The sequence below is a fragment of the Asparagus officinalis genome, chromosome 4 (genome assembly GCF_001876935.1).
Source record: "Asparagus officinalis chromosome 4, Aspof.V1, whole genome shotgun sequence".
NCBI lineage: Eukaryota > Viridiplantae > Streptophyta > Magnoliopsida > Asparagales > Asparagaceae > Asparagus > Asparagus officinalis.
Genome location: NC_033797.1, coordinates 46,044,720 through 46,069,881, shown reverse-complemented (window position 1 = coordinate 46,069,881; position 25,162 = coordinate 46,044,720). Strand labels below are relative to the sequence as shown.

At 38.0% G+C, this 25,162-nt stretch overlaps 1 protein-coding gene and 1 long non-coding RNA gene across 8 annotated transcripts; one reads left to right on the top strand and one right to left on the bottom strand.

Annotated features, from left to right (window-relative positions):
- Positions 9,824-16,754, top strand: LOC109837366 (auxin response factor 2-like). Of its 5 annotated transcripts, none has more exons than XR_002246249.1 (16): positions 9,825-10,108; positions 10,205-10,317; positions 11,116-11,211; positions 11,310-11,366; positions 11,458-11,613; positions 11,753-11,837; positions 12,385-12,475; positions 12,545-12,709; positions 13,025-13,144; positions 13,257-13,332; positions 13,413-13,578; positions 13,663-14,576; positions 15,256-15,446; positions 15,523-15,710; positions 15,866-15,932; positions 16,323-16,754. XR_002246249.1 is itself a non-coding variant. In XM_020405588.1 (15 exons), the coding sequence occupies exons 1-14, from the start codon at positions 10,024-10,026 to the stop codon at positions 15,704-15,706; spliced, it is 2,478 nt and encodes an 825-aa protein (XP_020261177.1). In that variant the 5' UTR covers positions 9,824-10,023; the 3' UTR covers positions 15,707-15,710; positions 15,866-16,201. The 5 variants fall into 5 exon arrangements, 2 of the variants coding, with proteins under 2 accessions (XP_020261177.1, XP_020261175.1); XR_002246251.1 differs by having other exon boundaries at positions 15,523-15,764; XM_020405588.1 differs by lacking the exon at positions 16,323-16,754 and having other exon boundaries at positions 9,824-10,108; positions 13,684-14,576; positions 15,866-16,201.
- LOC109837365 lies at positions 18,841-21,066 on the bottom strand. Of its 3 annotated transcripts, none has more exons than XR_002246247.1 (3): positions 20,257-21,066; positions 19,565-19,806; positions 18,841-19,461 (listed from the first exon to the last, which is right to left on the bottom strand). It is a non-coding gene; the product is annotated as an uncharacterized LOC109837365 (long non-coding RNA). The 3 variants fall into 3 exon arrangements; XR_002246246.1 differs by having other exon boundaries at positions 19,565-19,651; XR_002246248.1 differs by lacking the exon at positions 20,257-21,066 and having other exon boundaries at positions 19,565-19,651; positions 19,720-20,250.

Genomic DNA, 25,162 nt, shown 5'->3' with positions numbered 1-25,162 from the left:
CCTCCGCTTGGTCGACCCGTTTTCGCTGCGCCTGAATCCCAATTTCGATCGATTCTCGATGGAAAGTCTGTGGGTCTCCTTCCACATTATAGGTGATGAAATCATCTCCAAAATCTTTCTGTCTCCTGATCACTTGGAAGATGGTTCAGTAACTCTTTCATCACTGACATTTTTAGTTTCTCGCAAAACTGGCTCCTCTTGTGCGTATGACGTACTAACATTCTCTGTTATATCTTTGAGCAATAATCTTTTATCTTTGATAAACTTATCCTCAAAGAATTCTACATCCCGAGTTTCAATGATGGAGTTGGTTCCAAGATCAAGGAACCTGCAAGCATCACTATCTTTAGCAAAGCCAAGAAACACACATCTGTTTGCCTTTGGTCTGAGCTTAGGCCTTCTGATATCTGGAACTCGAACATATGCGAGACACCCCCATACTTTGAGACTATCCAAAGGATCTGGATATCCCAACCATAACTGATGAGGAGTACTATTAGTTTTGGAATAGGGTATTCTGTTCAGAACCCAGTTTGCCATCAGCAAAGCCTCTCCTTAATAGCATGTAGGTATACCGTATGTGATTAGCATCGAATTCATCATCTCGGTCAATGTACGATTCTTCCTTTCTGTAATTCCATTAGATTGCGGAGAATACGGAGTAGTGGTTTCAGCAATGATTCCATGCTCCTTGAAATATGCCTCCGACTCCTTAGATCAGTACTCTCCTCCTTTGTCACTCCTGAGTCTTTTCACCTGAAGTCCAAGCTGCTTCTCCACTCGAGTCCAAAACTCGACGAACTTGCTGAAGGCTTCATCTTTAGATTTCAGCAGGTAGATGTGACAGAAGCGAGAGTAGTCATCAATGAAAGTGATGAAGTACTTCATGCCGCCTTGAGTGACGAAGATCTTGAAATCACAAGTATCTGAGTTAATCAGATCCAATAGGTTGGTGCTCCTTGTGATACTTGGAAATGGCTTACTTGTCAGCTTCGCTTGCGCACAGACTTCACACTTATCAGGTTTGTTACCCCCATATTTTAGAAATAATCCTAACTTTTCCATGCTAGACAGCTTTCTATATTTCACATGTCCTAGCCTATTGTGCCATAATATAAAGGAGTAAGCAGAAGAGGATACTTCATTTACAACTGAGTTTGGTATAATAGTACTGATCTTATACATACCATCAGTATGATATACATTGCCAAAATATATTTTCTTAAAAGATAACACAGCCTTTCCTCCTTGGAAATCCAGCCTCATATCAGCGTCACACAGCAGGCTTCCAGAGAATAAGTTTTTAGCAATTGAGGAAACATGTTTCACATCCTTCAATGTGAGAGTCTTCTCTGAAGAAAGAGTCAGCACCACAGTCTCAATTCCAAGAACAGGAACCACAGAACGATCAGCCATTGATACGTTCTCTTTGGCAGTAACATAGGAAGAGAACAAATCTCTATTGGAGCAGACATGACAGGTAGCATCTGTATCTAACCACCAACCAGAGACTTTACTGGGAGTTATCACCTGAAAGAGTATAGCCACACAATTATCAAGTTGATTAACATTGTGTACTGTTCTCTTCTTTGGTGCTTTGCAGTATTTGGCAAAATGTCATTGCTTCCCACAATTGGATCATTTGTCGCTCATCTTGAAATCTTTCTTCGAATGTCCGTGGAGAACGATATCTAAGATGGAGAAAGCTTATTGATAATTGCACCAGAAATAAAGGTTTGACAAAGACTGATCTTTTCATCCTTCAGCTTCATAGCAAGCTTTTCGAGTTCTTTAACTTGAGGCAAAACCTCAGTGTCATCTTCAAACTTGAAGTCCAGAAATTTATCAATGAGGTGAGACTTGGAAAGTTTCTCCTCATCCTTGTATTGCTCCTCAAGAGCATTCCAGATTTCCTTTGTAGAGGGCTTATTGGTGTAAGCATCTGCCAGATGATCAGCCAGGCAGTTAAGGAGATAACTCCTGCAGAAATGATCATCTTTATCCCAAGAGGTTTTAGACTCTGAGTCTTCTTCAAAGTCAGGTTTCTCCTCAGAAACCACATAGTAGATTTTAAGGAGTTACATCCTAAAAATCACTTTTTGATGTCATGCGTTAAAATTAGATCCATCAAATTTTTCTAACTTGAGACAGTCCACTCCAAGAGTCCTCGCAGGATCCATTAATAGATCCCAAATATTACTTTAAGATTGTTAAAAATTAAGGTTAAATCTAGATTGAACAATAAAGGATGATGTGTTGTTATTTTAAATTTTTTAATTAACTGCTGTGCATTTATGAAATGTTGTGCTTAAAGCAATATTTGACCTACTCCGGTGCAAGGATCACAATGTCAAACTGTTTCTAGGAACAACAGTACAGTACTCTAGTGTGCACCAACCCAGTACTATCAAGATCTCCTCGATCTGTAAGACCTTTCGGTCAAGGCAAAAGATCTCCTCGGTCTCAGAACCTTTCGGTTCAAAACCTTTCAGTTCAAAACCTTTTGGTTTTAGGGTTCCTGCGGGCATAATTCTACAGTAGCAGCACAACAACAGCAACAACAACGTCGATCCGACATTCGTTTTCCAAGCTCGCGTGTATATACCGACGTTCGTATTCCACGCTCGCGAGAGAGTTTCCACCTGCAACCAAGAGCTGCCCAAGGGCACTATTTATAGGCCTCTAAGGCCAGCTCAAGAGTCACTAGCAATTAATGTGACTGTTACAATTCTTAATGATAATTAAGATTGTAACATCAATGCATTAAATTGCTCTTAATGCTGTTATAACTGCTGCATACAGTAACTACTAAATACGAGGCAATCAATGGACGCGTTGCTACGAAACGCGAGGGTCATGTCTCAGCAAATCAGACGAACCTCGTTTGACAAACGAACGTCGTCAAACAGGCGAATCTCGTATGACAGACGAACATCATCGAACGAGCGAACATAGTCAAACAGGCGAACCTCGTATGACATACGAACCTCGTCGATCGATCGAACCTCGTCAAACAGGCGAACCTCGTATGACAGACGAACCTCGTTGAACGAACGAACATAGTCAAACAGGTGAACCTCGTATGACAGATGAACCTCGTCGAACGAGCGAACCTTGCCAAACTACGAGAACGCTAGGGTCACCCTCGTGCGAATACGTAGCTCGTCCGCATGCTGCGAAGCAGCCTGCGAGGCGACCTTCGTGGCGCCACCTCGCCCCGATGCCTCCGTGCGAAGTGCAAAGTGCGCCTAACAAAGCGCCTTAGCCCGATTAGCCCCGATCCTCGGCCCATTGGCCCATGGCCCACGACTCACGACCCACAACCCACTAGAACTTATGAGGGATTAATTCAAATAAAACACTTCTCGGCTTGCCGTTGGCAAGCCTCGAACAAGGGACCTTTTGAAACACCAAAACATAAACTTTTCACTAGGCTACTAAGCATTTATGAAAAGTATTTATAGTTAATATATATATATATATATAGTTTAAAAACTCATTTTGGAAAGCAGTTTTGACCAAAAAAATCCAACAGTATCATCTCAGGACTCAGCCACATAGAAAAGCTAGAAAAGGTAAATACTCCACAATTTGACAATTTTTTTTATTAATACCTTTTCCTCCCATAATAATGAATGCAAGCAAATAGTTCACAAAGAATTGCACGTATGAAGTACTTGAATGTCTTCTTTTGATCGAAGGGTGTCCTCAGTGGAGAGAAAAGGTGGCTCAAAGAAACAAACTCTCCTTTTCATCACTAAAAATTTACAGAGCGAGGAAATAAATACATTCACTACATTGCTATGGTAGTCGAAACGACGAATTCACTTGCTATAGCAAATTAGCCTTTTCGCAGACTTTACAAATAGATATATGAGCATTTATGCGGCTTGGTCGGCGGACCTACCGTCCAAATATCTAACACTCTAAAAATAGTTAATTCAACAAAACCCCCTGAACTTTGGAGGTTTTCACCAAATTCTCCCAAGCCCTGAATTTTATGGTGTTCTGCGATGCCCCTCTAAACTTTAATAAGATTTTCCGAAAGGAACTCTGCATGAACGTACCAGTTTAAGAGCATGTTTCACGGGCGCTCAAAAAAGTGGCTCGTAAGCTTTGGCTTATAAGCCACCAAAAAACAAGCTAGAATACCCTACATTTTTTTTCGGTTGGTTATAAGCTATGAAATTTATCTAAGTAAAAGACCATTACGCCCCTTATGGTTTTGCAAAACCCCATGCCTACTCACCATTAACTTCACGTTTCTTGTTGGCCACTTTGACGACAAAGATAGATTATAATCCATACATTTGCCAGACATTATACTAGTTAAAATGGACTATATAATCCAATAAATTTACCAACCACTCCATTATGACCTATTTATGAATTATAAATTTTAATTCAAGTGAATAATAGTCCAAAGTTCCATGTTGTGTGGGAAGAAAAAGAAAAATTCTTTAAGGACCCAAAATATGGGACCAATAGAAGGGACAAGTGAGGTGTCCCCCTCCTATTGGATAATGAGTTGGTCATCATTAATGATTGCCAACTCATTATCCAATAAGAGGGGGACACCTCACTTGTCCCCTCTATTGGTCCCATATTTTGGGTCCCTGTAGCAAAGCTCGAAGAAAAAAGTTCAGATGGGTTAAGTGCAAACCCCCAAGTTTGGGGGTTTTTTTTCCTAATCCACCCCTCCCAAAGTGTCATTTAAGCGGGAGCTTCTAATGATAGCGCCTCAAAATAAGGGGCACGACAAAGGACCGGCGTCGCGCCCATATAACAGAGCTCCGTGCAGAGCCGTCCTTCGAGTAAAAAGCAAAGCGTTTCTCGAATGGACTCTTGGCTCTCTCCAAAGGGCGGGTGAAAAATCTGGGTGCGGCTGTGGTCTCCAGTTCTGACGGTGGGCTCCAGTCGCTCCCACAAAAGCAGCCCCACTCCCCTCTGTCGCCTGTGCTCCGAAAACTCTCGGTACGCCCTCTGGGTCCCACGAGATCAAACAAGAATATCGTGTTGCTAAGCTTAACCGACGAATTAATTAATTTGGGTTTGGTTTAATTAATTATTGATCGAACGTGGTATTTGGTTGTCTTCCTTCTATTGTGGGGCAGAGGACGCTGACAGCCAACATCGTCATGATAAAAAAAGATAATAATGTAAATTAATGTTGTTAATGAGGGAGATCATTATTCCATGATTACATGACTTTTTTGATTTTGCCTTTTTTTTAGTGCACTAATAAATCAGGGGTTAACCGGAGATAGATGGTATTTCTTAACTGCGGATAGATCTTCTATAGTTTCATTTGTGCGAATAGGCTCCTGGACTGAATTTAAGAAATTTTTTTAGACGATTAAACATGCTCCAGTTATATTGATAGACCCCAAATTGCAAAAATTTTTGACTCCTAAAAGAGTCAAAGCATAAGAGTAAAAAATTCATTGGGGGAATGTATCCGTACTTGAGCAAATAGTTCAGGAGGCCTATCCGCAATTAGTCCATACTAAGAGGGGTCTATCGGTAATTGATCTATAAATCAAGGACAACTTTTCGTTTTAGACCATATTAGGGATTTATTTCCAAAAATTAACCCATTTCAGATTTATTTGCAAATTTTGACTAGTCGAAATTTGCCAATAAAGTTAAAAAACTTCACGGGATTTAAAATCTCGTGAAGTTATGTTATTAATTAGTTAGCGCTAACCAAAAAACTTGGCTCAGGCGGTAAACTGCTACTAAACTTCACGGGATTTTAAATCCATTGAGGTTTATATTAAACAAATTTCATAAGATAAGTAGTTATGTGCAATGAGTTTAATAGTTATAATATTAGCTTACAAGACTTGGATGAAAAACACATGGTTTGAATTCTAGTCTTGCAAAATTTTTTAAATGTTCAAGCAAAAAAATATGTTGGGATGAGATTCGAACTCAAGAGACTTGAATAATTGAAGTTTAGCGTTCTTTGAGCTAACTACCTGGCCAACTATGGCGACCAAGTTTTATTAAGCTCCCTGGGATTTAAACTCCTGTGGAATTAGGCTAATTCTAAACTTCACGAGATTTAGAATCTCGTGAAGTTTAATTAAGAACTAAACTTCGATTCTAACTCCCGTGATGTTTTTCAACTTTATTCGCAAATTTCGATCTGGGTCGAAATTTGCAAATAAATCTGAAAGAAGTTGATTTTTAAAAATAAATTCCTAAAAAGGTCTAAAACGAAAAATTACCCATAAATCAAATAGGAAGAGAGGCTTGGCAGCTAACACTAATTTGATACCAAAACGCTTGATAATGCTAGGTACTTTTATCTCGAATTACAATTTGATCTTTTTATATTTCTAAGTTTTTTAAAAGTTATTTCTGTCTTGCAATCATTAACACGCATGCGTACAATTTGTGCTGCTCACTTATTAACCTTTACCATGGCTTTTCGTACATTTCAGAAGTATTTGTGTATGCTATAAGGAAAATTAGACACCTAAAACCGAAGGCTTTATCATTTAATGTACATAATAATTGGTGATTACAAACTAACTACTATGATAACTTTAAATCTACTTGATTACCAGTGAAATACAATGATCTGATATTTTTATACGCAATTTATGTCGGTATAAATTTTCAATCTATCAAGTCTGTATTTAAGTTTTCGGGTGAGATTATTTTATCTTAAATGTCTACCAAGTAGACCAATTCAACCCTATTTACATTATGACAATGCTTTATTTCAGTTTAATTCAACTCTATTTGATCATGTTGACATTACTATTTTTTTTCACAATTGTAGGTTTAACTTGTATGTTTTTTTATTGACAACCCAAACCCAATCCGGAATCGATTTCAATATAATGGGAGTTATATTGAAACCTCCAAACTTGCATTTTATTATAAAAAAATAATAGAGATGGACAGCCAAATATTTTTTTCATTAGCGAGAAAACTAGTAGTGGAAATTATGGTGCAAATCTCTTCACTTATGAGTTTTGGAAATTAAGAAGGATTAAAATAATTGTACTGGAATGTAATTTTTTTTTCGTAGTTAAAACTGCATCATGAGACCTAGCATCATGAGACCTAGCAAAGTTGAGAGCGAATTCGTTAGATCAAGCAATTATTTTGTATTCAAGAGAAACCTGTCTCTATTGCATATATGTTGGTAATGTATTAACAAATAATATAGATGATGTTCTTCTGATCACATAGTTTGATTAAAATGGGGAAAAAAAAACCATAATCTGAAAATAAAGAAGTTTCCTAGAAGATCACATCCCATTAGCACTCACGGATGAACTCTCATAGATTAGCTTCCATAAAATTTCTCAATCACAGTTATTTAAATTACACAGCCTAACAAATGAATAAATAAAAGAGTTAATTACATTTTAGTACCCAGTGATATTGTGTAATTACACGAGTGCCCTATAGTTTACAAATCTACATAGGTAACCCCGAAGTTACCGATTGTATTTGAAAGTCGCTTGTCATTTGGGCTCCAGAGTTACCTTGTAATTACAATTTATAATCTTAAGATCACTGGTGTAGATACACAGACTCCAGAATTATCCGTGCAATTACATCATACGTCATAGTAACTGGTTGTGATTAATCCTAACTCCTAATTACAAAAATGCGGTTTATAGGGACTCGGGGCACAAGTAGACAGACAAAAGTCACCATTAAACAATTAATTAAATTAATTAATTAATTAAAAATATTATCAGAATCTGCTTGAGGGAGAGGGGTTGGTTACTGCCTGCGGTTTGGTTCGAAGAGGTTTGATGTCCGTCTGGGCCGGGCCTGTCCGTTGGGCCGGGGCAACACGTGGGCCCCACTCCTCTGTCTGCTGGGAAGGTGACACGCGCGGGCCCCGCTCGCTTATATATCTCGAGTCACACGTTTCTCCCGCTACCCACCCTCGCCTCCCCTCGAATTCTTATTCTCACCGAGGGTAACAATTCCTCGATGCTCACCGCCGGCTCTAGCTAATAAAGCCGAACCGTTCGGGTTTTTCTCTAGGTATGATATACCTGCGGAGCAATTGTGATTCCTATCGTGCGCTAGCCCTAGGATCTTAGCATAGGCGCATAGCTGTCTATTTGCGTAGGATGACCCCAATGCTACCCCATCCCTCTTGGGTAGTACATAAATTCAAGCTCATGGCCTAAGGTTATGGTTGCCTATGTTTGTCATGAAGGGCAGAGTTAATTTCTGTGGGGTTTGGTAAAGGTTGCGGGTTTTAAATAAGCATTTGTTTGTGAAGGGAGTGGGTTAATTTAAAGTAAGGCCAATTTTTTAAAATCTAATAAGAGTAATGATGGATAGACTGTAAAACCTCAAACTACTTTTATCGTGTCCGAAAGAAAAGTGTGGCGGCTCATCAATTTTGATAGTCCTTAAAAAGAAAATCCTCTACGGTTTAGTTTCCCGCCGGTTAAAAGTAGTATAAGTTTAGGACGGGTGTGTTTGGTTGCACAATTTTATAAAAAAGTTTTCTCAAAATATTTGACAATGAGAATTCTGTAATTAAAAAGTTTTCGTAGATTTCCGTAAACTATGTTTGATTAAAAAAAATTTATAGAAATATTTTCTTTAAAGTACAAAAAGTATCAAAATTTATAGAAATCAATTTACTCTCAAAATGGGCAGAAATCACCCAGAAATCTGACACCACATTAACACTTTTCTATAAAGTTGACACTTTTCTATAAATTCAGCGGGTGTTTGGTTTAATTTCTACAAATTATAGGAAATCTTGCTATTATCTATAAAGTTATGGATCATTTTCTTGTTTTGAACCGAACAAGTAAAGTAAAAAAATAAAAAATTGATACCTTTTGACTTCTCACAACTTTTCCTATAGTTTTTTTTAAATACAAGGAAATCATATTTTGGATGGAAAACATTTCCTATAATCTGTAGAAATTGAACCAAACACCCCATTGTAGCCTAGTAAACATTTCTTATTCTAAATATGTACTTTTACAAGAAGGGCTGTTTTTTTTAGAATTTAGGATTTTTGACGCAACCAAACAATTAGTCATCCACATCATCATTCTCCGTTTTGAATTTTTTTCCTTTTTGCCCATTGTTTTATGATAATTTTTTACTTTCCACTAAAGTTCTCTCATTCTAAAAGTTTTTAATAATTTTGAGGAGTTACAAGTGATACCAACATGTTTTCATAGTTTTTTAACATGCAAACTAAACAAAGAAAAATTAGAAAAGGTAAACACGGACTCCTATTTTGGCAACTCTAAATCTTCCCTTCAATACACATACAGCCAAACAACCGTTTAGTGATACGCAAGTTTAACATTTAATAAAGATAGTGATGGCATAAATATAATGTGAATTATATATCTTTTAGATTTATCAAAATATAACCAATAAATTAAATTAAACTATTTAGAAATTGACAAAAGGAGAAATTGAATAGATCTTCTTAACAAAGAATGAGTCAAATAAAATATTTTAAGCATATTTTTTCAGCCAAGAAAATATCTTATGATTTGTTACTACATTCACAAAAATCTTGTACCTTTTCTCAAGAAACAAAAATATGTTTAATCGATACATAAAATCATCTTCACCATAAAATCATTGATAAATAGCATATTTCCCTCCCTTGATCTCCTCAAATATTCAAATAACATCCAAATTAGCCAACAAAATACGGCACATGATAAAAAAGAAAATTTTACCTACCACAAATGAATACAACCGTGCTCCAAAATCTCCGGTCCAATTAAAAGCCGTGCTATAAAAAGCCGACCGCTCCCGGTTCTTGTTGAGCCGACGTCTTCCGAACAAAAAAAAAAAAAAACACAAAACAAACCCCCCTCTCTCTCTCTCCCAGCACAAAAAAGATACAAGAGATAGAGGAGATACAGAGAGGAGAGAAGAAAGAAAGATATATCTAGGGTTTGGCTGCTCCGATCTCAATTTTGGGCCCAAATTAAGGTTTTTCTCTGTTGATTTCACCCTCAAGTCTTAGATCGAGCGTTGGATGATCTTGCCATGACGTCATCTGAAGTCTCCGTGAAGGGAAATGGAAGCAGTACGTATTCCTCGGTCTCGAGCGACCGACGCTCCGCCGGAAAAGGTTAGGGTTCTTCGCTGGTGTTTGAGTAGGCGGTGATTTGACTCCGTTTTTGTGTGGAATTTTTGATGACCGGTGCTTTTGTTTCGCCGTTTTCAGATGCGGAGGATGAGCTTTATAATGAGCTTTGGCATGCGTGCGCTGGGCCTCTGGTGACCGTTCCGAGAGTTGGAGAGCTTGTGTATTACTTTCCTCAAGGTCACATAGAGCAGGTAACGGATCTCTCTTTTTAGTCCCAGGAAATGAAAATTTTAGGGGTTTTGCTGGATTTTGAGGGAATTTCTTGTAATTTCTTATATCTGTTTGTTTTCTTATTTTTTATTTGGGGAATTTGTTAGATTAAGGGCTCTGTTGTGCTTGAATTAGTTGATAGTCGATGGAAGTTCTTTAACCCGGAATTATAGATCCAGTTATGTGACTTCTTGCTGAAGTTTGAAAATTTAAGGTTGGTAGATGTTGATTTTATTTATTCAAATAAGATTCGTTATTTTTAGTCAAAATTTCGCGCGAAAGGTAATTCTTTTTCTCGGGAATTTTTGTGATTTTGAGGTTTCTGCTGCCTGATGTGTTTCTTCTCTCTCGAAATTTGTTGTGTAGTCCCAAAATTAAGGAGGTACTTTTCTATGATTATCCTTTTTGTTGTTGTTGAGACCTTCCAATTTAGAGTTGCTAGTATTTTTCGTTCTGCTTTCTTTTTATTTGCTGTGGGTTTGCTTCTACTTTTTAAGTTTATTTTTGACCATTTCACCCCATTTTTATCATTATATTTCTGAATTCTGTAATTATTTGTCGAAGTTTTGATAATCCAGTGTTTTTAATTAATTTCTTCGAGCAAACTCTTGATTTTCTCGTCATGTAGGTTATAGTATTCTTTCAATAACCCAGTAGCATTTGTTTCTGCTGGAAAAACCCCAAGATTCGTAACTTGTCTGCTTTTGGTCACGATTGAGACTTTCCCCATTTTATGCCCTTTTAATAATGTTTATCATTCACTCATTGGAATAATCAAGGTTGAAGCGTCCACAAATCAGGTGGCTGACCATCAGATGCCAGTTTATGACCTTCCATCCAAAATCCTTTGCCGTGTAATGAACGTCCATCTGAAGGTACAAATATCCTTTCTTTCAAAAGGAACCATTAATGATGAAAAAAATTTAGCCTAAACAGAGGATTGGTTTATAACATAACGTATCATGATGTCTAGGCTGAATCTGACACTGATGAAGTTTTTGCACAAGTTACTCTTCTTCCTGAGCCAAATGTAAGTGGTTTTTCTGTACGAACTTTGCTTTTATTACAAATGTGGAAAGGTTTCTTAGCTTACTAATTCATGGTATTATCGGTTCCTTTAGCAAGATGAGAATGCCGTGGAGAAGGAGCCTTTGCCTCCATCACTACCAAGACCTCATGTTCATTCCTTTTGCAAGACATTGACAGCTTCTGACACAAGCACCCATGGTGGATTCTCAGTGTTGAGACGTCATGCTGATGAGTGTCTTCCGCCATTGGTTAGTGTTGTTAGACTATTTTGTTCAGTTTTACATTGTTCTGTTTCTTTCTTTCTTTTCTTTTTTTGTATATTATATTTTCTTAGTGGGGAAACATGTATGTTGTGAATATCTGTTTATGTTTTGTTTTTTGAACCAGGACATGGCTAAAAACCCTCCGACACAGGAATTGGTTGCGAAGGATTTGCATGGGGTTGAGTGGCGATTCCGTCACATTTTTCGTGGTAGTTATTGCTAACAACTTAGCTATGTTATTGAGAAGTTCAATTCAATAAAAATGCACACCAGTAACTTCAGATTTTATTTGCAATATATAAAGGTTCCTTCTTTCTTTTGCTCAAAGGTGCTTCTACACGAACATGCTGTAACACCTTTAAATAGGCTCACTGACTGATTAATGAGTTTTGCCACATTTTTTGAGCATTTAATTCTTTTGAGTTGCGTGCCATAGCTTTCCCATGTTATGGGAAAAAGTCGCTGATACTAATGATAGTGAAAAGTCATTTCATTGTAGTCGCTAGGCACACCCCCGTGAATTGATAGCTAATAATATAGCTTGTTAGAAACATCGCTGCTTGAGTGGGTCTGTTTATGAATTATTTCTGTGCGGAGGTTGCTTGTGTTTGTTGTTTGAGTAGCTGTTCAATGGTGGTTCTTTGATAAAATTAATTGTGATGTTTCTGCCATGTATTTGTTTGTACTTAAATTCTGCTCATGTTACTTACGTGTGCATAAACTTCAATTTTTGTCCTTCAATCATGAATCCCTTAGGTCAGCCAAGGAGGCATCTTCTTCAAAGTGGTTGGAGTGTATTTGTTAGTTCTAAAAGGCTTGTTGCTGGGGATGCTTTTATTTTTCTAAGGTATGTTTCCCTTTCTCACTATCTGCTTAATATTCTATGGGTTAGTACTTAATGGAGTCTACTACACAGGGGAGAAAATGGCGATCTACGTGTTGGAGTAAGACGTGCGATGAGGCAACAGACAAATGTTCCATCTTCTGTCATTTCGAGCCACAGTATGCATTTGGGTGTCCTTGCAACGGCATGGCATGCTGTTACTACGGGAACATTGTTCACAGTTTATTACAAGCCAAGGTGTGTGGTTGGTGTTCTTTAAGGTTTCATGCAATGTACAGGGATATATGTAGTAGTATATATTTAATACTTTTATTTAGTCTTCATTCTTGCAAGGTTTGGATGTATCTTTGTTAGCATATGGTTTTTGTAAAATTTTGTGGATTTAGATTCATAATTTTGTTAAAATTTTAATTTCCGAGTATAGAACTAGTGCCACGAATCATTTTCCTCAAGAAATTTGTACTTCAATAAAAACATTATCTGCATTGGCTCATTTTTTCTTGTTTCCATATTTGCATATGATTTCCTTATAAATATAAATTGGTATGGCAGGACGAGTCCTTCTGATTTCATTGTTCCTTATGAGCAATATATGGAGTCTCTCAAAAGCAACCACTCAATTGGCATGAGATTCAAAATGAGGTTTGAAGGTGAAGAGTCTCCTGAGCAGAGGTATAAGACCATGACACCATAATTTTATGAGCCTAAATCATTTTTTTAAAAAAGGAACAACTTACGATTTAGCAGTTTATGTTTCTTATCTCTGCATTTTGTCTTTCCCAAGGTTCAGTGGCACCATAGTGGGCATAGGAGATGTTGATTCCAGCAGGTGGCCGGGGTCTAAATGGAGATGCCTCAAGGTAATATTGAAAACATCTCTGCTTTTGTTCTTGTCATGCTCGTGCTTCATTATGTGAGTTTTCTGATTTCCTGCTTTTAGGTCCGATGGGATGAAACATCTTCCATTCCTCGACCTGAAAGAGTTTCTCCATGGAAGATAGAGCCTGCTTTGGCTCCCCCGGTAAATCCCCTTCCAGTACCAAGACCCAAAAGACCTCGAACTAACACGATACCATCGCCTGATTCGTCTGTTTTTACGCGAGAAGGTATACCTTATCCCCACTTAGTTATTGGTTATCCTATTAGATTCGTTGATCAAATAGACTCAGATTTTTTTGTGGTGCGTTTAGGCTCATTGAAAGTTACTGCAGACTCTTCCCAATCACATGCAATGCCAAAAATCTTGTCAGGTCAAGGTATCACCTTGAGAAGCAACTATGCGGATACAAATGAAGCTGAAGTCTCTCCTAAGCCCATGATGTGGCCTTCATCATGCAATGAACAAAGAAATGACGCCTGTCCGTCAAGAAGGTTGAGTTCCGAGAACTGGATACAAGTGGGCAGACCTGAATCTACCTACACTGACATGCTCTCAGGGTTTCAAAAGTCCAGTGAATCTCCCAGGTTTGCTTCAGCACATTTTGATCACAAATCAGGTGATAAGAAGTCTATAAAGAACCAATTTCCAGATCAGGAAAGTGAGCTCAGCTTGCTTTCAGGTCAGTGGTCCTTAATGTCTTCTAACCCTGCCTTCAATCTGGAGTCTAATCTAAAGATGCCGACACAAGCTGTTAGATATGGAATGGGAGGCTATTCCTCGTTGCAGGGTCTAGCAGTTGAGGAAAATCATCCATATCGGTTCACACATCTTTCTACAGATATGCGAATGGAGAATATGTCACCTTCAGACTTGTTGAGACCTCAGTCTGTGGTAGCTTCACCCAACAATGTATCAGCAGCAGGAGGCGGCACCTGGAAGATTTTTGGGTTTAATATTAATAGCAATCCTCCAATACCTGACCCAGTAACTACACAGTCACATTCCATCTACGAGCTGGAGGCATGTAGTCAGCAAACAGGAATATTGCATCGTTCATCAGAAGTCATAGAGGCTGTTCAACCCTTTGAACCATCCAAAAGTACCAAGTCAGTTGACTCTGCTTCAACAACTAATGAACAGGAGAAGGGTCTTCAGCCAAGCCCACAGATTGCTAAAGATATCTCGACCAAGTCCTTGGGCAGTTCAACAAGAAGCTGCACGAAGGTATGTTTTAAGCTGCTTGATGAGATTTTTGTGCACAAAGATATGCTTTTAAGTTGCTTTTTGATGGGAAGTTCTTTTATTATGATGATAACCAAGATGGGTCTCGATTTGAGTAGACTTTCGTAAATGTTTAGTATGAATTTACAATTCCCCTAAAATATCAGAAAGTTAAGAACTGTAAATTGTAGGTTCTTATCATATGTAATCTTCAAGGGGATATGAAACATTTGGTTTTCCACAATAGATGTGTGAGTAATAACCGACTGAAACATGCGAGTACTGGCATGTTAGATGTTTCATGATTTTAGAATGATATACTGAATGGAATGTCTACTTTAATGGCCTATCAATATCATTCTCCTTAAGAGTGTATTTTCATGCTGTAGGCAACAAAGCACACTAGAGACATTACTTGCTTACTATTATATCGATAAAGCTTGAATTTACAATTTTCTTCAATTTCTTTGCATGGAAACATGATTCTTCTTCTTCTTTTTTTGCTCTCATACATGGAAGTGTTTATGTTGCATTGATATTGGCATATTTATTGCTACATCTCGTCAAATGCTTGGGTAACACCAGAAGTCTCATAATGCCAGCAACATTTTCAGAAATAACAATTTTCTTCGACATCTTCATCCAGTAATATCTGAACTTGTTACTGGCTGTGCATTTTCAGGTACACAAGCAGGGAATTGCTCTTGGGAGATCTGTGGACCTTTCGAGATTCAACAACTATGATGAACTGATTGCGGAGTTGGATCGAATGTTTGAGTTTGAGGGTGAATTGATGTCTCCTAGCAAAAATTGGATGGTTGTGTACACGGACAGTGAGGATGACATGATGCTTGTCGGAGACGATCCATGGCAGTAAGTATTCTCCCTCTTTATATTTCAAGAGTGTGGAAATCAAATCCCATGATCTGACTTAAATCCTCTTTAACAGAGAATTCTGTAGCATGGTTCGGAAGATCAATATCTACACAAAAGAGGAGGTTCAAAAGATGAATCCAGGATCGCTGAGCCCAAGAAACAAAGAGACGTCAAGCGTCACAGACGAAAAAACAACTGAGAAAGAAATGAAAAGCCCCTTGTTCCCAACTCCAGCTGCTAATTCTGAGAAAAGCTAGTAACGTAAGTAATCAACTGAACACGATATAGAAGATTTTTGGAATCAAAGTCCTTAAGGTGCAGTAAGAGTGCACTCTTATAAATTGGATTTGCTTTATTTCTATATAAGAATAAGGAACAAACAACTGATGAATTTTCTTCTTTTGTTCTGTGTGCAGGTTTCTGAGGGTTGAAGGACAAGAGTATATATAAATTGAAGGCTGCTTTTTGTGCGGCAAGGTGCAGGTGAGCTCCATCAACCTGCCTTTGCGGTTTGACCTTTAGCATAGGTTGAGATGAATGATTGAGATGCCATCATCGTAAAAACAGTTTTTGACGTAAACTGGATTTGGCAATGTCAGTAGTAGATTAGTGGATGTGTAAATGCTTCGCCAGCCTATATTTTCCACTATTAGGGTAAGATCTATCTTATCCTACCTCATCAATCATGTAAATATCATCTCTGCTCAATATAATGGATATGTAGCCTGTGGCTCTTGTGATTGCGACGTTTCTACCCCGTTGTTACTTGCTTTTGTTCCAGATACTCATCGACGATCGATTTTTTTTTTTGGAAAGATCCCTCTGAAAGAGAAATATACGTAATGATAGTAAAAGGACCTGTTAATTTTGTAGGAGAGTGGGTCTTGGACTGGGATTCCTTGCTTGACCGAAGGTGGAATCTTCCAACTCAAGGCTCTAATGAAATGGTTTCCTTTTTCAAGAGACGGAGAGTAGCGGGCAGCTACGAGAGCAACAGGGACCTTGTTTAGAAAATATCGTTCCCTATATATACTATTACGTTAAAAGGGTTCCTGCCTAGGTTTTTATGGATCCGAGGTTGGCAATCCTTTTTGAGGTTCTTTGTACAGCGAATGCGACCTGTACGCTGGCTTTGGGATCAAGGATTATTTTATAGAATGGGCTTGACGTTCTCTAAAGAAGACGACATAGAAGATGGTTAGTGCGCGCGGTCTGTCTGGGTTTTTATTAGATGGAATTAAAAAGGTTGGTATTAGCGTCTTGTTGGCACTGTGTGGATCTTTTTTTATAGTGGAAGTTTGCCGTGTAAGGTTTTTGTTCCGAGTCCCTTGAAGCTTTGGTCATGAGGGACTTGGGATCGTGATAGAAAAAGAGGACTGGGACGTTCTCCTGAAAGAGAAATTCTAAAAAGGAGGGCTCTTTAGTGCCATGGATTTTAGACCTGTAGTCTCAAGTCTACATACCTTCTTTTCCCCTTTAAAGCTACGGCATGTACTTCTAGGGAAAGGAGCGGTCATTATGGATGATGCCATCGACGGTTATTAATTGGACGAAGTTAAATGTAGTAAATTAATGCAATGGTGACTCCTAAAATGCTGCCTTTGTTAAGTGAGCTTTGTTACATGGCTCCAAAATATGAGACTAGCATGGGGGACATATGAGGTGTTCTTCTAGGTCACCTGATTATGCAATAGGAGGGGGACATTTTATCCGTCTCCCTATTGGTCCTAGGAGAATTTTTCTTGTTAATTTGTATTTTGACATCTGAGATACGAACGATGTTTTGAGTTAATCTATCCTCCAAATCTTTTGCATTTTGGAAAAAATAAAAATAAATAAATAAATAAAAACCTTATGGACGTTTCTCTTGATCAATGCGTTCGCTGAAGAATATATTGAGGCTAACTAATCTCTCGCTCTTCATCATTGCGGGAGAATCAAATTATTACACCTTCTAGTTGCGACCAATGTTTCTTCGTGTATCGAATTGTGATATGGATAGGGTTTCATCTAGGTCACCTCAATAATGAATCCGCCGCACCCTTGTGCAGTGCGAGTGCGACCGCATCGTTACTGTGCAGGTGCGTGTTTAGCTTAAAAGCTAAACGCTAAAGATCATTACTTCTATTGAAACCATGGATTGTTTAATGAAAATTTTTGGAGATTGATCTTAAATATAACACTTAGAATATTTCCATGAATCGTACTAGTTTCTACTATATATCTAAGAAAATAAATTGCAGTCGTAAATTAAACAATTTATCGTTAGACTTAAAAGTAATAGTTTCTCCACTGTTTTTCTGGAGCGGAGAGAATACAATATCCATTGCTAATCAGAAGACGAGCTTGATATTAGTCCTACAGCTATATTTCTGTGGAACCTAGATTTGAGTCCAATTTCTTACGTCCATTACGTAAAGAGCTTGGTAGGCTCCTCAAGTCATTCACGATCTCTACGCATTTCATAGCTCCACCGGCAATTCCCTCTGCCCCTCTATATATTATATATATATATATAATAATATATATATATATAATATATATAATATATATATATAATATATATGATTTATACTTGCGTAGTTTCCATCCTCCATTATCCCGAGTCCGTGGGAATCTGACGACAAACTTGAAAAGCCATCTATAGATTCCTTGCATCCAATCCAAATAATACATGTATCCTCTATCTTATTAACAGGGGCTAAAATTTTATCTCAGGGGTGTCCCGATATAACTTATAATAGTTGCATTTCAAATTTATCTGTCTTAATCTCGACGGTATTCCAAGCAACATGTGTAAAATAAAAGTAAATAAAATTATCTCCAAAATAGAAAAATCAAATGGCGTCTCGTGACACCGCTAGGCTCTATGCAGCTCTGCACTGCTCTATCCTATGGTAGTTACTTGAATTGAGTTAGCAGATGCTTATTTATCGAACACAGCTATAAAGAGCTCCACCCTTCTTCATAGAATCATATATACACGACACTAGTACAAAATTGATCTGTCCAAACGGTTGTAACCGTTTGGACAAATGCAGTCCCAAACGGTTACAACCGTTTGGCCGAGTAAAAAACCCGTTTGGGCTGAAGCCGTTGGGGAAGAGTTTTCCCCAACGGTCTCCCAAACGGTTGAAACCGTTTGGGCTAAATCCCAAACGGTTGTAACCGTTTGGGATTTTGCCCAAACGGTTACAACCGTTTGGGTTGTCAAAAATACCCAAATGGGTGAAACCGTTTGGATAGAGTTTGGTCCAAACGGTTTCACCCGTTTGGACTGTTTATTTTTATTATTTTTTAATTTTAGCTATTTTAAATATCTACCTGCTTACATTTAATATGCACATCTCACACAATAATTTCTCAATATATCACATTGAAATCGAAAATATATACATACACAAAAATATCTCAAACAGTGCTAAATATCAAATATTATATATACATACACAATGAAAAACATCCAATATTATATATATGTTTCTAATATCCAAAATGACTCGTACATCCAAAATATAATATAGGAGTGGCTTGATCCATCCAGTCAAGGAACATTTTCAACACTTGAACTTTCACCCTCCACCTTCAAATCAACTTGGACCTCAGGAGATGCACTTGCATCACCTTCAGCCTGCACATTCGACGCAATCTCGGGTTAGGAAGAAGCAGAAGCCTCTACAGTTGGAGAACTTTGAGACTCAGAAATAACTGCAGCCTCTACATACTTGCAAGCTTGAACTTGCAGATAAAGTAACTGAGTGGAGGTCTAGAGTACTCTGTACTCTGAAGCTTGAGGCGCTTTTTTGTCGACTTGGAGAAGAATTGCTGATGCTGCAGCGATTGATATTAAAGCTAAACCAGCAGCGATGACTGCAGTGTTCTCTGCTCCTGATGATGATGTGCCTGTTGATGCAGAACTTATTATCAATCAGCTACCTCTTCGTCCTCTATTAATGTCTTCAAAATAACATCAATCTTACAAGTGAAAATTTCACAAGCAATGAAAGGGAACCTGGTTCACAAAATAACTTTAGTGAAAAAGAAAAAACAGAAACAAAACTGCACTGAAATCCAAGAATACAACAGCCACAATTTAAAATAGTAATAAAGCATACTTGAAGGCTCGCTTGCTTTCAGCATCTGCAGGAGCATCTTCCATAATATATTGCACCAATTGTTCTACTTGAGCTCTGTCTCTAAGGCTGGATACATAAAGTATCAAGTTAGTCCATTTTCTTAATATAATATTACTTTTTATGAATAAAGTTACATAAAAATTTGTTTGCCAATTTGCAAGCTGATTTCCTTTCGCCCTCAAAACCAGACATCATTCAGCATCGGTTGCACAGGCCAGTACCTTGGATGGAGTTACGTATTCTATTTAGTAGAACATACTAATAATTATATACATATGCTTTCTGCCTGTATTTTCTAGTGAACTGAACTACGAAGAAAAGCATACGCGTAAGAAACAAAATATTTTGAAACTAGATTAAGTTCTCAGGTTGAAGAAGCAGAAAGAAAGGATCAGTAATGACTGAAACCAAAAAGCCAATCAGCATAGGAATTAGTGAAATACCACTGTCAGCCAACCAACAGAATGGATCAATCAAGCCATTTATTTTCTGTTTATCTGTTTATATTTAAAATCAAATCTAGTTCTACTACACCCAACCCAGAATGAACAAGTGATAATTTCAACTCTTCTCTGCTCAATAAGTGAATTGCCAATTACAGAAAATATTTTAAGAGAAATAGAAAAAATATATTACAAATTTATAAGGCGGGTGTTTAAAGCTTTGCATACTTGAATTATATCTTCTTCATCCAGAAGTTTTTCCAGCGTGAAGTTTTCCTTGTCCAATATGGACTTAATCTGGAAAAAAATGCAGTATCAGTCATGAATAACATAATATGTGAATGATGATTAAAGATATATTTAAGAAAAAAGAATTACCAAGACATGATAAAAGTCAGATCCCAAAACAGTGACATGCTTGTTAACAGAATATTCAAGTTTTGATGGTTTAAGAGACCAGTCTAGTTCAACTTAAAATGAAATACTAAGACTTAAAAAACTAATATGAGAACAAGCCTAATGTAATGCACTATGCATGAAACAAAAAAAAGGCCTACTAGCAGTCGAATCTAGTTTTAGCTAAAGATGGTGACATATAATCGACATTTCTCGCTACAAATCATTGGTCTTCCTTCAATACTAAAGTTCAGAAAAGGATTCATCAAATAAGCCACATCCGGAACTAACCCAAAATAAAAGGTAATGTCAAACTAATGACTCAGTGTTTACCAACCTCTTTAGGGTAATGAATACACCTATGTTGTTGACAGAAAGCTATACTCAGTGAATAGCTCTATATTTGGTTCATAAAAATTAATTATGCATATTATATAGCTCGCTGCTCATCAATTTAATACCTTTCATCAGTCCTCTTTCCAGACTACTAAAATTGGACTCACCAAAAAACTTATCGATTGAGTAATTTATATAAAATTTAGTCCACACAGATCTATGGTCATCGGTGTCATGGCCTCCGAGCAATTTTATTGAAGCCCCAATAAACAACTGACTAAATAACTACTACCCAAAGTCAATATCTAGTCAGTTGGGATTGAGGAAGAAGAAGAGCGAAAGCAGCCAGAAAAGGGGTCTCAAGAGAGCGAGAGAAACCCTAGATTTTGGGAGAGGGGGGCATTTTTTTTTTTTGGTTTGAAAGAGGTGGAGGCGGATTTGAGAGGGTGTGGTGAGATGTTAATTTGGGGATGAAAATTTGGCGCTGGCCGCTGGGTGAAAATTTTGGGCGCCACTCGTGAAAAGTTTGGGGAGAACAAGCGGGTCAGAAAATATTAATTTCAAAATTATTTTTAAAAAACCCTAACCTAGCGCCCAAACGGTTGAGCCCGTTTGGGCTAAAATATCCCAAACTGTTTAAACCGTTTGGGAGCTCTGTTTGGAACTTTTCAATCATCCAAACGGTTTTAACCGTTTGGGATATATTAGCCCAAACGGTGTTAACCGTTTGGGCTATTTTGACTTGTCCAAACGGTTTTTGGAACCGTTTGGACAGATCCATTTTGTACTAGTGACGCATGCACGTGTGAAAATTACCCAGGGTTTCCAACTTGAAAGCGAGGAGAGGACTTGCATGCATTTTCATTAGTTACGTGGACGCATGGGTTGCATCCTTCGTGTCAATATTAATGAATATCTAGATACGTGTATCTATTAAACTAATTTATTAGCACTTGCATTTCTTAAACTCATATGTTTTTTTTTCCTTCCTTCAATGGACAGGGCAACATTGTCTTTTCTTCAATTAATCTTGCGGCAAAAAGATAATCCACCTTACATGATTTCCACGTGTCATTCATCTCAAACTAACGGGAGAGCTAATATCATCTAAAAGTTAGGGGATGCTAGTGTTAAAAAAATAATCTAGAGGTTTAAAAGAGCATATCTCTAATTAGCTTTTGAGCTTTGCTACAGGGACCCAAAATATGGGACCAATAGGGGGGACAACTGAGGTGTCCCCCTCCTATTGGATAATGAGTTGGCCATCATTAATGATGCCTAACTCATTATCTAATAGGAGGGGGACATCTCACTTGTCCTCCCCCTATTGGTCCCATGTTTTGGGTCATTGAGGAATTTTTCTTAGCTTTTAAAACGTCGTGTTTAATTCACATATATGATATATCACGCATGCGCTTCACGGACGTGTGTCTTAAATATGTGGTTTATCTAGCTCATTAAATATGTATTGAACAATCTTTTTAATATCCTATCTATATCTATTACTAAAAACTCTTACCATTGCACACGCCACTTGGCAATTTTTTCTTTTTTTTTAAATTTCTTAAAACAAATTAATGTTATGAGAAATGTGTCCAGCCTCTCTCACAAATTTGCCATTTGGCATTTTCCACAATATAACAATAACTATTTTCCATAAATGCTTCCAATTCCCTAAGAATTCAACTAACTCTTGGAATTCCTCTACAAATTCAAATTTTCTCAAATAGCGTGAATAAGAAGAAAATTCTGGATTTCCTTTATTAAATAAGTAGTCAATTTTTCTGTTGTGCTTTGATCTTCGGATTTCCTTGAAAACTAAACAGACGTTCTTTAGGAACTCAACTTTCTCCTTTATTACTCACCTCCCAAGAAATCCTCTTCTCCAGCGCCCCATCTTCCCCTCATAAACTAAAACTATCTATGTCCTCTCCACTCTGTCGATGCGCTTTCCCCATCCTCATCTCCTAACACCCACTATTACTTGCTCCACTCTGCCGTTGCGCGTTCCACACCGCTTCCTCCTCAATCAGTCTTCGAAATGGTAGTTTATCTTTGTGATTAATTCCAAGAATGTCTTAATAGTACTTTGTAAAGTCTACTTCTCTTTCTCTGCTTTTTATTTAACTACACAGTTATAAGGAACCTTAATATTTCATAGCTATTCAATATTTATCAGCTGGTAATATATTTACACTGCATAATTATTATGATACAAAATGTGGATTATTTTCGTACAATTTATTGGTGGAATTTGATAAGTAATTCTATTAATATGCAACAATAAACCATACATTTCCTAAAGGGGTTTCTTTAAGATATTTCCATTTTGACAATTCGAATCAGGAGTAGTTTTAGCAAACATTGAGTTGCATGTGTTTGTTGGAAATTTGCAGTAAAAGAAATAATGAAAGGAAAATTTGACTTGTATTCCTCTCAAAATCAATTACAATTTGGATTCCGATTACAAAAAGAGAGGAGAATGAATTTGATTCTCCCCTTTGTTTAAAACTGGGTTCTTCTTGGTAGCGGTGGAGTGCTTCCTTCGATTGATCGCGTCGAACTTGCTCTCCGTTGACGATCCGACCGTCCTTCTTCACTGGAACAATTGAAGTGCTTGCTGACTTCGGTTTAGAACTCTTAACGAGTGTAAAGAACTCTGAACGAGTTAAGAACTCTGAACGAGTTAAGAACTCTGATAAGAGTTGTTGAAAAACCAAATGTCTGGCTCGATGTGATTAACTTGTGTTGCAAGTTAATTAAGAACTCTTGACGAGTTTAAGAACTCAGAATGAGTTAAAACTCTATAACAGAATTGTTGGAACCGAAGATTCGGTTAATTGCCAAGTGTATTATGACGTTGATGAAGGGATCCTCCGAGATTTGATTAACTGATCGTTGATCAGTTCTTTGATCTTCAAAAGATCTCCTCTTTCGTGCTGTTGAACTGCTGAGATTTGATGACCTTAGACGGTTTTGATGCCAGCTCACCTAAACCTTATGCCGGTTTTACTGTTAAAAGCCGATTCACCAACCAACCGATCAACCCCTTACTCTGTTGAGTAAGTCGGTTATTTATAGGGGGTTAGTGATGTAACCAATCCCTAAATCCGCTCCTAAGTGGGCGAAGATCCCTCAGAACGTGGGATAACGGTTTTGAGGCCGTTCGACTTGCGTTTGAACAAGTCAAAACGCCTCAGTTGGCGTTATGGGCTTTAACTCTGCGTCCAAGGCTTGAGACGCAGAGTTAAATCTCTGTTGGGGATTTGAGACGCACAGGCCATGTGCGTTGAAGCTCAACTCTGCGTCCAGAGTTTGGGGCACATAGTTGAGTCTATTGAAGAACGCACGTTATGTGTGCGTCTTGTACTTTAACTCTGCGTTACAGAGTTCGATGTCTGCTGAGGAACACACAAGTGTACGTTTTGAACTTGAGAAACGCAGGAATGACTTTCTACGTCTGAGAGAGGTTGTTGACTTGTAACTTCTTCCATTATAACATTGCGAAGGCTATTGTTTATTGATCCTTGCCTGTTATAGGATATGAGAGTCGTCAGATTGTAACTCTCACTGTTGGTTGCGAAGGCTGTAGAATAGAGCTTTCATCAGTTGTCGGAAGCGTCGTCGAATTGTAACTCTTCTCGATCTACGTGAAAGGTCCTCTATTTACCGCTTTCGATTGTCGACCCGAAAGCTATTTGATTGTAGCTTTCGTTGTTGGAGTTAGACGGGAATCAACATCCATAGTGTTTTGAAGATGAATATTTGCCCATAGCTCTCTACCAAGCAACTCACCAACTAAGTCCAACCTTTGATTTCTGAAATCACTACACTGCTCATCAGCATCTCTAGAAGACATTGTCAGACTTGGTTGATTGTAATCTAATTGTACTCATCCAATGGACTCTTCAGTGGAATCACCTGTTTCTTCTTGGCTTTAGTCGCCTTGATGGCTGACATTAGCCTCCCTCTATTTATTTGGAACCATGTCTTGGCTATAAACATAGAGGAATTCGTCTGATTGAATTAGAACGCACGGATAGATTTCTTGCGTTATTGAGCCGAAACGCAGGGTTAAATTCTGCGTTTAAGAATTCTATTAATGCAGACGCACAGACGGACTATAACGCAGAGCTGAACTCTGCGTTCAGAAGCTCAAGCGCCACAGACGCACATGCCACATTTGGCGGGCATTTGGGCCTATGGTGCCGACCCGATTTGACAGCTCATAGCTGTATATAAGTAGACCGCTAAGGGTCAAATCAAAAGTCACCCGACTTTTTGCCCCCCCTCTTTCGGAAGATTTTTAACGAAGCCTCTTCGTTCTCAACTCCGGTGATCTTGCTCGTCTTCTCCGACTCTCTTCCATGGGTTCCAAGAAAAAGGCTGCTCCTCGCCCAAG